This window comes from Etheostoma spectabile, chromosome 17, assembly GCF_008692095.1.
Source record: "Etheostoma spectabile isolate EspeVRDwgs_2016 chromosome 17, UIUC_Espe_1.0, whole genome shotgun sequence".
In the NCBI taxonomy this organism is placed as follows: domain Eukaryota; kingdom Metazoa; phylum Chordata; class Actinopteri; order Perciformes; family Percidae; genus Etheostoma; species Etheostoma spectabile.
This window is the reverse complement of record NC_045749.1, coordinates 13,485,104-13,498,533: the sequence shown is the minus strand read 5'-3', so window position 1 is coordinate 13,498,533 and position 13,430 is coordinate 13,485,104. Positions and strand designations below refer to the sequence as shown.

Sequence of the window (13,430 nt, the reverse complement as noted above, 5' to 3'; positions counted from 1 at the left end):
ACACACACACACACACACACACACACTCTCACTAACATGGGTTTAGCTCAGTACAAGGGTTACACCAGGATAACTCTCTCCGCCATGTGCAATGACTCACAGTGCAATGGACATCTGAACTCTTATCAGCATGTTTCTTAGCTACCAGCATAATATGGTAGTTTGTCACTAATTTGTTACCATTTTTCTCTCTAAATCGTTGCGTCATTTGCCAAATCTGGTAACTGCTCCATGAAAGGAGTTGTGAAATCTGTGACTGTACATTTCCATTTCCAGACAAAGGCCGAGGAGCTGCCATTTCCTTCACAGTAGCTGTTTTCCACAGGCAGCCATTCTCATATTGCTGATTGTACCATATCTGACTTCCTCACTTACATTTCCCCTTTGTTGGATCTTCCACGCTTTCTTTTCTCATGTCTGTTTCTCAGGAGTCGGAAGGACAGTTTGGAGAGTGAGAGTTCAGCAGCCATTGTTCCTCATGAGTTGGTCCGAACACGACAGTTAGAGAGCGTCCATCTGAAATTCAACCAAGAGTCAGGCACACTGCTGCCCCTCTGCCTGCGGTACTGCACCACTCTTTCTCTTTTACTCCCACACTTGATTTTCATCCTTTTGGAATGCCCCGAAGACGGACAGGAAAAAAAATAGTCCAAACATTCAGGTTGGATGGGTGCGGCAGAATGTTTTTATAAAACACCAGAGCAAAATCACAAATGACAAAGGTTTTTCAGATGTTGAAAAGGGCCTTCTGCAAGTCAGACCCAAGCTGATTTTCTTTCTACTACTTTTGATGCCACTTCAAAGTGTCTAGAAATTAAAAAGCTAGCCAGTGTAGTATACATAAATGTTATCCATTATATGAATAAATTGATCGTCATGCATTCATTGTCAGCCAGCTTGTAACTTAGAGGTCCCATGGCATAAAAATTTCACTTTATGAGGTGTTTTAACATTAATGAGTTCCCCCAACCTGCCTATGGTCCCCCAGTGACTAGAAATGGCATTGTGCCCCCCACTCCCTTCTCCTCTTCAAAAGCTAGACTCAGAAATGGCACATACTAAGTTCAATGTGGGACTGGCTCTAATGGCTGTAATTCTGCACCAAGGCTGAATTTTGGGAAAGAGACTTAAGATATAGTATTATGAGACCACTAAGGTCTATATAAAAGCATCCAAAGAGCACCATATCATGGGACTTTTTATAATATTACTAAATATTTCACTTGCCAAATGTCTGCCAATAATCAGGGACTTTGGCACAAGTCCATAAAGTCAAATGAAGAAACATTAGCCCTTTCATTATCTTAACAATTTGCAAACATTTTGGTCCTTGCAGTGTATTTCTTCAACAGATTATTTATTTAAAGCTATTCTGTAAGATGCTGACTGTTTTTGTAAATATCAAAATGGGAAACTGGCTATCTTCAGTCACCACAAAAACATTGTTATATATTTTAAAAGCTTGCTATTAGTTCTCTCATGGTAAGAGAAGTATTCTCTTATGGTTAAAATAAATGTAAACGCACCCATGCACTTGTACCGACCTTTTGTAGTTCATGTTGGACTGTATTTAATCTGTTACAGGGGCCGGTTGCTCCATGGGCGACACTTCACTTACAAAAGTATCAATGGAGACACAGCCATTACATTTGTGTCTACGGGAGTTGAAGGAGCTTTTGCTACAGAAGAGCATCCATATGCAGCCCATGGCCCCTGGCTTCAGGTATACACACCGACATGTACATAAACTCAATGTTTTCATGTGGTGCTTTCATATTTAATGCATTTATTTGACCATCTGCTCTCCCTGTATAGATATTGTTGACTGAGGAGTTTGTGGAGCAAATGCTTGGGGATTTACAGGAACTTAACACTCGTGAGGAGGTAAGTAAACCCCCTTCTATTTAACTTTTATTTTCAGTTTGGTTTTGTTCAACTGCCAGTTTTACTTTTGTATATCCTTTCTCTTTGGATAGACAAAGTTACCAAAGGAGTACAGTTGGCCAGAAAAAAAGCTGAAGATCTCTGTCCTACCAGACTCTGTCTTTGATAACCCACTGCAATGAGACAGAGACACTTAATCACCAGCAAACTCCACCAAAACCCCCTGCAAACACACACACACACACACACACACTTCCCGAGTGGACCATCATGAAAAGGAGACCTCTCAGAACATGCAGCGACCCTGAGCTGTCAGGGCACACAGATATGTTGTTCCCACACTGGATGGCCAATTTCACTCCTGAAAATTATGTAAACACTGACTGTTACTGCATTCTCGGACAACATTTCTCTGGTTTCGAATGTCAAACTAGCCTGTCCAGATGGTTGACCTGTAAAACAATAATTATAGGTGACACACTAGCTGTAAGACAAAACAGGATGTTGTCATTCCTCCAGTAAGGCCTGCCAAGGTCTAAGGTCCAAAATGTACGTCACTAATACAGTTGAGAATGCATCCTGTGATCACCAGACAGTGTCCCAAACAATAACTGTTGCTGTTTGCAAAAACAGTTTTTATTTATTCCACTGGCCTTAGAAAGGATGGGAAAGTCATATGTTAAACAATTTTGTCAGTGTTTCTTTCAATTGAGCTCATGTGTATAGTATATGTACAAATGCTGGTCATTTTTCCCTTATGTGTTTGTAGTCATACCAAAGTTTTAATTGTTGGCAGTTTACTGCCAATACTGTCTGTGTCATAATTCTGTAATATTGACATGACATGCTGAACTATGATAAACTAATATTCACTGCCTGTTTGTCTGGGATAATCCAACAAGCATCGGACCTGTTTTCCTAGGTATCTGGCAAATGCTGCAGGTACAACCACCTATTTTTCCCTTAGCCAAGAACAATACAATCCTGTATTGAGTTGTTTTTTTCTTCACGCATGATGTGTATTTTAAAGTTATGAAATTCATCAAAAACTGGGGATCTGTGGTCAGTGTTTTCTCCAGTAGCCACATACATATGAACTTGGTTTTGTTCAGCAGTAGGACCTGCCTGAAAATGAGTAGGATTAAAGTTCCTCAGTGCTTTGTGCTGAAAAGGACCCCATCATCTTTGACTCTTAATGCTGCCTACAGCTCCGAGATTGTTAGAAGTGAATCTGACCTTCAAGGCTGCTGCGCTCAGTCTTTTTCTGTTACTGTCTTTGCATTCCATTTTAAATCCAAAACAAAGGAAAGACTACTTTTACTACAGTTTCTAACAAAAATGTACTCTTATACAACATGTGATGGCTTCTTATTTTTGTTTGAATTTTTCTATTAAGATTGACACATGTAAGGTTTAGACATTGTTATTATGCTATTTTGTAATTACTTTTGTTATGAATGAACTGCCTGATTGTAATCCCAAGTGCATTAAAGCGTGTAGGTATTTACACAAATAAAGATGGAACACTAATGCACAAATGCAGAGGATCTTATTGCATTTAAATATTTTGTATATAAATTGGTGCTTTTATCCATGTGTATTACAATTTGCTTCATATTCAGCCATTCACAGACAGTATCATGCAATATAAACATGGTGATTGATGTGTATACAGCATAGTGAGTGAGTTAGTTGATACACTGGCTTATTCTATTTTTATCTTCCTATTAATGCCTGTAACACTATGATGGTGATTATTTAATTATATATATACATATGCTTATTTGTATGATTGCTTATAAAATATATGAACATATTGCACATTTTATAAAGGGTTGAACATATGGCATATATAGCTGTTTCAATGTTTCCCGTCATGCACTAACCCTCACATGGGTCCCTGGGGGCCTCTTTCCCAGCCAGCCAGGACTCTCTTTAGAAACCATGGTGCAAAGGATGGCAGGTCACACAAATGTCTCCTGGTCATTTGCAATCTCTCCGGTAGAGTTTGCTGTGGCCGTTCCCTTGTCTTCCTCCTCTCGGCTCCTCCCCGTCGATGTATCAACTACGGGTCACGTTATCGGAGGGGGGCAGTCGGTGTGGAAGCACTGAGCTCCCTACCGACGAGTCACAGTCTGCCTGCACTTATCATTAAATATTAGTCAGAGTTGACGGGAAAGCGAAACCAGTCGAACAACAGCCAGGGTTATTATAAAAATCCCGACGTTGAGCAGTACGTCGAACACACGGCTGTAATCTAAACGGAGGAGCTAGATCTCATCGCGGGTTGGATGCGAAGCTCGGCATTATAGGTGCATCGGAGTCTGCCGACGACATGGAAAATAAATAGTTGGTAACGTTGCTTTTCTACTATAAGAACACATGTAATATGTTTCATTGGACTATTATAATGCTTTGACGGTAGGAACGAGTATCTATGCGTAAAAATAAAATGTCAGTGTAGCCCAGAGTGACATTTCCAGTGTTATTCTGAAGCAAGTTGTCACTTGCTTTCAAACGCCACAGCTTGCACCGTCCTGCCGTGAATTCCCCAACGAAAATACACAAGCTACATGTTCTGTTGTCATTGTACGTAATGTGAATTGTTTAATTGTGACAATAGTTTGGGATGTGTTGTCTAAGTTTCACTGAGGTTGGACTTTGTAGGACACTTGAGTGAATCTGACCTGTTTCTTTGAAGTGGAGTTGTCGCCTGCTAATGCTCCATTTGCTAATTGGCCAATTATGATATAGGCTAGGCCTATTCTTCATACGCATTTACCTCAAAATAATTTCTCTACCTATGGATTTCCAAGGCCCACATCTTTCTATTCCATTTTAGACATTATATATGTCAAGTGGAAATACGATGTAGACCTACTAGTCTTAATTTTTACAAGGGTATTTGTTTATAGAGTGCCCTGTAGAAAACAGTACTTAATGTTTAGAAATTAATTTTCAGTTTGTTCTCTTTTTTTTAGTCACGCAGCATCAGTTTGGATCCAGCTGACGTCATGGATGAAAGTTGGAAAAACTGCTTCGAAGAGGAGCTTCTGTGTCCCATTTGCCTGAATGTCTTTGATGAACCCATTCAGCTGCCATGCAAGCACAACTTCTGCAAGGGTTGCATCTCTGAGGCTTGGGCCAAAGACAACGCTGCGGTCCGCTGTCCCGAATGCAACCATGACTACGAGCAGAAACCCACGCTGGAGAAGAACTTTAAGCTTGCCAACATAGTGAAGCGGTTTAACGCATTGAACACTGAGAAAGTCCCTGCTGTGCTGCACTGTGTCCTCTGCAGACGAGGCCCCCCGCTGCCTGTGCGGAAGGTCTGTCTGCGCTGTAAGGAGCCCTGCTGCCAAACCCATATCCAGACACACCTACAGCAGCCGTGCGCGGCCCCGGGACACCTGTTAGTTGATGCCGAGGAGCTGAGTGCTTGGACTTGTCCCAGTCATGATGAGTACAGGCTTCTCCACTGTGAGGAAGAGCAGGTGGCTCTGTGTCCGTTCTGCTGCATCTCTCACTGCACTAACCAAAGACACACAGTCTGCGATGTGGATACGCAACGCATACAAATGCAGGTACATAAATCACTCCCACACTCTCTTATTTACCCATTCATTTGAAACTATCAGCTGACAGTAAGGTGACTGTCAAAACATTTGATCGATGCACTTTCTTCAATGGATTCTTCTTTGAATTTCAAGGAAGCCACGATTTCTTTCAGTTCATCGGTCTATAAAGGCCTTCTCTCTTTGCTTCTTCTTTTTCATCTTTTCTGACGTAACAGGACTGGACAGGTGAAAGCCAGCCCTCTGGGCAGGTGATAGCACACACACCTAGGCATATGTCCCAAACAGCTTTTAACCTTGATCACACCGCTCATTCTACACTGCCACGCCTTCACATTAGCCACCCTTTGCCCTCGGGTAAGTGCTGTGATGCAATCTGCATCCACCGGAAACGATGACCCCTGTGCAGTGGGGGGGGGATCCACATGTAGTTTGTTTATGTGAGCTACCCTGATCAGTTTTCAGGATTCGTTTAGTAGGCAATGAACACTGGCAAGTCTGCAGAGGCTGATAAGCGAATTGAAATGCTTTGAAATTTTTTATGAGGAGGAAATGTGGTGATTTGTGAAAATATATTCAAGCCAGCAAGTTTTTAAACTTTGCTTTTTAACCATTCACCACCAGGAGTTGGACATTTTCAGGGAGAACATTAGTAGAAAAGAGGATAATAGATTCTACTGTGTGTGTGTGTGTGTGTGTGTGTGTGGGTGTGGGTGTTAATCTAACTGACAGTAGGTAAATAATGAACAGTCTTGGCAGGGTTAACCTCTGAATGAATAGAGGAATGTGTTTTGCCAAAGGACAGGGTGTCATGGCGGTGTCCACTTATGTATATTCCTTAGTTCTGTACATTATTTCAGTTTGCTCTCTTCTCACAAGTCTAATGTAAGTGGCAAGGTGTAAAAAAACAACCACCCACACTGCCTTATACACATTTCTTCCCCGTTTTTTCCTGCTGAGCATCCGTAAAGCATCTTGTAGATACGTTTGGTGATCGCATTATTCCAGTTGGGAAAGTTACAGACACATTTATTTCCAGTGTGTGGATCACAAAGTTCTAAACCGGTTGTCTTGAGTCTTTAGTGCAAACTGTTGCTCTGGGTCAAAGCTATTATTGGGACAAAAGATGTCTGTTCAGCCCTTTCTACAGCTGCTCTCTGCGCACACACCCACCCATCTTTCTGTTCTTTCACAACTGTATGTTTGCAGGGTAAATGGAGTTATCCAGGAATCAGAGTTCCTGGCTCTTCTCAGATTAACACTGTCCATGCCTGGGCCTTCAGACACAGAGTGCACTCTAATGCTGATAAATGTGGCAAAAGCCAAAAGTTAGGCTTCTTGTATGCTGGTTCATTTCTTCAAGTAATTTGAGGCTGAGTGGCCTCTCTTCATTTCTTACTTGGAGGTTGTTCTCCTTGACAGAGCTGTAGTCTATTTTGGTAAAAAGGATTTTAAATTCCCCTGGCAGCGCTCTTGTTACTTTTTGTGTATTAACAAAAAGGGAAAAAACCAACGTAGCTTTGTTCATTTCTTTGGTTTTCTTTGGCTCTCAAAGGAGACTTTTACAGTAACCTTTTGCAGGCTTACTGGTAATTTCAAGATGAGAAAGGAAGAGTAATATAATAGTTATGTTGTCCCGGGGACAGGCGGAGGAGGAGTCCTCCCACACAGCCTCACCTTGGTTTTCTCAGGCACCTCAACAGGAAACCATTGCTCATGGAAGCTCTGCCGTTTGCAGTGTCTTGTATCTGGGCTGAAGTGAGTCAGTTCCCCAGAATGCTGAGGGCAGTCCATTGACATCACAAGTAGGGAATAGTTGTCAGTTGATTGTGAAAGAGACTCTCTGTTCATTGAGCCTGAGGCTCCTCATTTAAACATGAGCTTCCTGGCAACCCGCGGGTGTCTGGATGCCTAAATAGGACAGTGGGGAAAGTGATCATTGTTGGATTTAATCTCGATGAAGGTAGGCTTTCACGCTGCTACAGAGAGATCAGCAAGCAGACAGTTCCCTCCCGTCCCCTTATGCTATTTCAAGCACACAAGACAAAAAGGGAATTGGAGGAAACATGGCAAAATGAGGAAGACACAGTTGAGCAGAAGCATCTAGTCACAGTGAAGCTGAAAAAACTGGATAAAACAAGAAACAGCCAAGTAACTAGGTGCCACGTGAGTTTGCAGGGCAGAGTCGGGTATTATGGGTTGTTTGAAGAGGACTGTTCAGCTCTAACTGCCTATATATGCAATATGTAGTGTGGAGATGTGCTACGAGTGCGTGACACATGACATGATGAAGGACCACACACACACTTTTCAACATGAACACTACCAGTTTATTGTGGGAAAATGAAATCCTAGTGAAACCCTTTCAATGCTGTTAAAACTGCAACAGGGAGGCAGCATTCATGGTCATATTATTGAAAATGCTATGTTTTAAGCTGCACTGATCAATATTTCTTGTATGAACAATAGATTAAATGACTCTGTGTCATCTGAGAGGGGTCTCTGTAGCGACGAACCCAGCGATAATAATCACCCATCTCTGCGGTTGTCCTCAGCTCTACTGAGCTTTTTTAGTGTATTTCATTTGGGACTTTGGTTTTATGGCCTAATGGCAACTTTACTGATTTGGTTTACCCTCAATGTTTCCAGCCGCAGCAAGCAGCTAGAAAACCAGCTTTGATAAAGCCAATGTACACTTCCTGCCCAGCACTAAATAGCAGACTGACAAAGCTAGTGACTGTGTCTGAAAGCACTCTCTCATTCACTACTCCCTATATAATAGACACACATGCATTGCATTGTGGGATTGTTAGCAGAAAGTAGTGAAAACAATACTTTTGTCTTTCTATTGTGGTTTTTCTTAGGACACTGTATAGTGGAGAAATCCACACTCAGTCAGAGACTTGCTAACATTGAGGAGCATTTAGCTGCTCAGAAGCCAGATAGGAGTTGGTGGAGACCTTAACAGTGCTAATAGGAGAATGATTAGTGAACATATATTTGTTGAGTGGCCAGAGACATGAAGCCAAATTAATTTGAATGCTGGTCCTAGTCTGCTGGATGCTGATTGGGCTACTGTTTGCACTCACCAACAATTGTATACGGTGATAGTATGCCGATGTGTTTACAGGTTGTTCAGCTGTCCCAACATAGCCCAAAATGTCACTTTAAATTTTGCTTTTGTTATGTGGTATTTCCCTTGTTAGTGCATCCTTTGACAATAGTCCAAAGTCCATGGCATGATCCAAGTTACCTTAAATGTGAACTTGAAGAGATGTTTACCTGGTGAAAATTGTCAGCACTTCACTAAAAAAAACAGTTTTAAAGAATATGAATGGGTGTAGTATTATGAACTGGCTGGTATTTACCGTTATTTAGAGTCTTTCTTTGTGGTTTTGTTTAAGAAACTGATGGACTGTTGAAAGTGCACGCTGTGGTATAGTTGCCAACCAGTTGTTGTACATAAGACTTCATGAGTGTTGTAAGCAGCTGAAGAGGCCTGTTGCTGTGATACAACAACGTGGCTACCCTGAAACTCGCTCACTAGAGACCACAGGAATGTCCTCATTCTTCGTATCTCTCTTTTTTGATTCAAACTTTCCCTCCGTTTGTTTCACTCTCTTTTTGTCTGTCATTCTCACTTTCTTTTTGTCTGTTCTTGGCATGTGCAAGCAGAGCCCAATGGCACTTTTCCTTTCGTTCTCTTTCTCCCATGCACACTCATGCGGAGGGAGAGAGCAGACCCCAGCATTATGCACACAGACATGACAATCTGTCACTGACACAGAGGCCAATGCAAACAATGGGAGTGATGCATGTGGCAAAATGAGAACGGAGAGAGGGGTAGTGAGACACCCCTGCTTAATGCTCCCTCCGGACACATCAGCTTTCACATATAAATACATACACACTGCTTTGTTGCCATGACAGCAGGGTTTCTTTTATTTGGGCATGGTGCCTTTCCCATGCAGATACACTTCATTAAAAAGTGTACCTGCCCTCCCTGTTCCTAGTCAGCTGTCAACCTGTTACTGTAGATGGATGTCCTCTCCTGCAGTAAATGGAGAAGGATTATGTGTTCTTCTTTTTGCACTCTGATTCAGCCAACAGAGGAAGTAGCCTGGTCCCAACAATGGACTTCACTTGATGTTGTCACCCTGACAAACTTAGAAGCAGTCAGAGATGGGTTTTTGCAATTGTGTTTTCCTTTTGCTGGTGCTTTCCTCATCAATGAATGCATGTGGTTGCTGCTGGCAGCTGTTTCCTCTGTCTAATCTGGATTGTGGATCGGGAGGTTGTTTTAGTTACTCATGAATAGCAGCCAGGTTTGCTGAGGTCACAGCAGAGGTCTGAGTTTCAAGAAAGAGTTTCGTATGTATGTTTTTTGTCTTCTTTAAAGATGTATCCTGTTGGGGATAATCTGTCAAACTTATCTCTTGTATGTCATGTCTCCACAGGCCATGCTAATGAGGCAGCAAGGCAGACTGGATGGCCGTGTTCAGAACATCGATGAGCAGCTCACCAAGCTAGAGTCAGACAAGACACTGATGAAGGTACAGTACAAAACACACATCTCATGTACTTACAGAGACACATTTATAAACATTATTAATACGTGCCCCCTGGATCTTTGTCATCATGTGGGTTGTGTGCCATTATTTCGTCCACATGCTTCTGTATTGAAATGACTACTTTGTTCACTGTTGCAAAAGGAAAAGCAAATGTAATTTATCTCTAGCTTTGATTGGCTGGTACATTAGGGTGGAAAATGCAAATTTGCAAATGACTTTCCCTCTTCGAAAAGTACTGATTCCCTGAACTTCGACCTACAGTAACTGAACACATCTATTTATTAATATGTATTGAAGTAATTCTTTTTTTCTTGTTTTCTGCCGAATGGTGTTAATAATAATTCATATAGTAAATATGCTTGTGCTAAATACATTGCAGAAATAATTGGTAACAAGGTGAAGTTCTTTGTTAAAATTTGCATGTGTGTGTGTGTGTGTACTTGTCTCCAACCAATCCTTTCCTTACAGGATGCAGTGTCTGAATTGAAGGAGCGTGTGAGGGCTCAGTATCAGAGGATGCATGCGCTGCTAGAAGCGAACCAGGCTGAAACCCTGCAGATGCTGGAGAGCTCCTACACCATGTATGTGAGGAAAAACTCCCAGCAGGTTTTGCAGCTTAACGAGAAGCACCAGGAAGCAGAAAAACTCCTGAGCTCAGTACAAATGTTCTTCAAAAGAGCAGACGGCATTAACTTCATGAAGGTACAAATGCATTCACATCTGTATACAGCCACACAAACACCCTTACCACACACACCTGCTGAAAATGTTTTACAGTATTTGCATCAACATTGTTGCACACAAACCTCATTTGCACAAACGAATGCATGTACACAGACAGACAACAGCGGGCTCATCGTCTAAGTATTCTTCTGTTCTCTTCATAGTAGCTGTTAGCGAGATGTTCAAAGGCAGAAGGTGGGTTTGATCTTGTTATTGTCTTTTTCAGAACACAAAACCTTACCAGCTGCTAATGGACAGGTAAGCATTTCTACGCTTGTGTTTAATGTTTATCATATTTTCAACAATCAGGGTGAGAATGTACATAGAAGTGCATAACAACTTTATAAATATTGTAGTCACTTAGTGGTTGATTTCTTTGAAATGAACAAGTAATGCTTTTCTGCACACTTGTTTTGGTGCACTGACCACTATCCCGCTGTAATCAAATATTATTTTCCCAACCACAATGTTATTTTTCATATACCTGTGCAAATTTGGAGGACTCTAGCAAATACAGAAGATATAAGCAATCAACCATACTTATTTTTTAATTTCGTTTTTAATATTCACATAATCCTACTCAAAATGTGTATGCATAAATGAGAGATGTATACGTCACCAGCAATGTAGGCTCCCAGTCTTTGTGTCAAGTAAAGTGCACGTCTCAAGGTGCATAATGCATGTCAATCAAGGGTGCAAACGGCTTATTAAATCTGGTCAACAGTATTTTATGTGTTGTTTTTTTTCTTTTCTTTTTTTTAGGTCGAACTCGCACATGAGTAGTGCTATCCCTCCATTCAGAGTGGGTCAGCTCAACGCTAGTCATTTGCTTTCTGAGCTTTCAACAAGAGAAAAGAACATGCGAAAAATGCTGGAAGGTAAGAAAACATTGCAAGTAGGAGTGAATAAAGATCAGTTAAAATTGTATTTTAGGATATTTAACATCAATCTCTGGGATATTGTATGGTCAGAATTAACTATTATCTCTTTCTGCCACACCGCTATTTCTCAGAACCGTTCAATGAGGCGCCTATTCTTGAGATTGTTCAGTCCCACAGCAGCTCTGCTGGCTCCCACATGGGGACTGCCTCAGGACTACAGAAGAGGAAATATGGCATGGCTTTTCTTGAAAGTAACACAGCAAACTCCACCTCCCACGATCCTCCACCGTTGCTCTACAGCAGCAAAAAACCCTTCCTGGCTGATCAGAGCCATCGTGCTTCATCCCTATATTCCTCTGAGGGCCTCTCCCAGAATCCTCACGATGGCCCCGGTCATAGCCGACTCCTTGACACTGCAGCCCATCACATGGTGGGTCTAGGCTCCAGCTCTAGCCACCACTCAGGGACCATATTCCCCTCCTCCCATTTCTCCAGTGGAGGTGCCTCGCAACAAGCCATGTACGAAGGGAGGAAAGTACTGATGTGCACACTGAATAACTGCTGCTGCTCCAGGGCCCCCGCTGCTCGTGCCCGGCCTCCGTATCCAGCATCGGACTCCTTCCCCTCCATGACCTCTCAGGAGTTTCCCCCACATGCCACGCTACCTGCAAGCCAACCATTGCAGCATTTTCCCATGAGGGGACTGATGGAAGCCTCCCAGGCAGCCAGGCACCCTGACTTCTACGGCCTGTACGGCCAGTCTTCAACAAAGCATTATGGGACCAAGTAATCTACCAGAATCAGCATTTGTTCCGTTTTTACAAAAGAAGAATTTCCATGTTTGCTTTTTGTTCCTTTCCATTTTGGTTCAGTTTGTGTCTGCAACACACCTTCATGATAATGTCATTTACTTGACCTCATTTTGGGAACCCATGCCCTGATAATGTTGGTATCCTCTCTACTTCCTAAATCACAGTGACAGTAATAATGTTCTAATTTTCAAAACAGAGTTAGTATTTTTTATTTATTTTCTGTTTCAATTTGACTGGAAGTGCTAATGTGAATAATGTAGTCTTAAATCCATTCAAGCGGTGAATTAAAGAAACAACATATCCTTGATCACGGGTCCAGACGTAGGACACCAGAGACTTCAGTGCCTAAATAGACTGTTAACATGCTCTTATTGTACTTGCAAGTTCCTAGCTCTTGATTATTTCCTGTTTGTGGTTGAAAGCATGCAGGGAGCCTCTCCATGCACTCCAAAGTCCATGTGGCTTTAAAAACACACTGGACTCCAAATGCTTGTCAGGTTTTTCATGAATTTTGATACAAGATTATGAATAAACCAAAATCAGTGGAAAATATTGAATAAACAAGCATATTAATTTACCTGTTGTTGTAATTTAAGAATTTTGAGTTTACATTTTTAGGAAATCTTGTGGGCTTTTATCCATGCTTATAGTGTAAACTGCATGGTACGTTTGTGCTGAAAAGCACCTAGTTTGTTTTTTTAGGTTAAGAGGTTTTACAGTTTAACTCAACTCAAAAATAAGCAAAGCCATTATTGCAGTGCATCCCACCCTGCAATTCACCCACAATCTATTCATAGGCTCAAAGGGTTGTAAGTGGAAAAATTTAACACTGGATGACCATATGTTTGAGATCTACCGCATTTAGTTGAATCTTAGAACACGGTGGAGGAGGTTTGGACAATGATTTGTTACAGACCAGGCCACAGCAGGCCCATTATCTGCCAATTTAGGACAGTTCACTTCCTTGTCAACATCCTGGTCTCT

General features: G+C 41.7%; 2 protein-coding genes across 4 annotated transcripts in view; both read left to right on the top strand.

Annotated features, from left to right (window-relative positions):
- Positions 1–3,423, top strand: part of sufu (suppressor of fused homolog (Drosophila)) — a 16,045-nt gene extending 12,622 nt beyond the window's left edge. The window contains exons 10-13 of the mRNA XM_032541197.1: positions 429–563; positions 1,585–1,723; positions 1,816–1,884; positions 1,977–3,423. Of these exons, the coding sequence (XP_032397088.1) occupies positions 429–563; positions 1,585–1,723; positions 1,816–1,884; positions 1,977–2,066 (433 nt within the window). The 3' untranslated portion in view covers positions 2,067–3,423. The remainder of the gene's footprint in view (positions 1–428; positions 564–1,584; positions 1,724–1,815; positions 1,885–1,976) is intronic.
- Positions 3,424–3,921: 498 nt separating this feature from the next.
- Positions 3,922–13,023, top strand: LOC116705215 (E3 ubiquitin-protein ligase TRIM8). 3 transcript variants are annotated; one of them, XM_032541195.1, is made up of 7 exons: positions 3,922–4,233; positions 4,866–5,468; positions 9,917–10,012; positions 10,499–10,732; positions 10,980–11,011; positions 11,516–11,631; positions 11,766–12,424. In XM_032541195.1, exons 2-7 carry the CDS (start codon positions 4,899–4,901, stop codon positions 12,422–12,424), a joined length of 1,707 nt encoding a protein of 568 aa, XP_032397086.1. In that variant the 5' UTR covers positions 3,922–4,233; positions 4,866–4,898. The 3 variants fall into 3 exon arrangements, with proteins under 3 accessions (XP_032397086.1, XP_032397085.1, XP_032397087.1); XM_032541194.1 differs by having other exon boundaries at positions 3,922–4,237; XM_032541196.1 differs by lacking the exon at positions 3,922–4,233 and having other exon boundaries at positions 4,899–5,468; positions 11,766–13,023.
- The last annotated feature ends 407 nt before the right edge of the window (positions 13,024–13,430 follow it).

What these genes read in the sequence shown, in the direction of transcription:
- LOC116705215 (XM_032541196.1), top strand. Translation starts at nt 4,899, where the DNA reads ATGGATGAAAGTTGGAAAAACTGCTTCGAAGAGGAGCTTCTGTGTCCC. An exon ending in ACGGCATTAACTTCATGAAG is followed by an intron (nt 10,733 to 10,979) that starts GTACAAATGCAT and finishes TGTCTTTTTCAG; the next exon opens with AACACAAAACCTTACCAGCT. An exon ending in CATGCGAAAAATGCTGGAAG is followed by an intron (nt 11,632 to 11,765) that starts GTAAGAAAACAT and finishes GCTATTTCTCAG; the next exon opens with AACCGTTCAATGAGGCGCCT.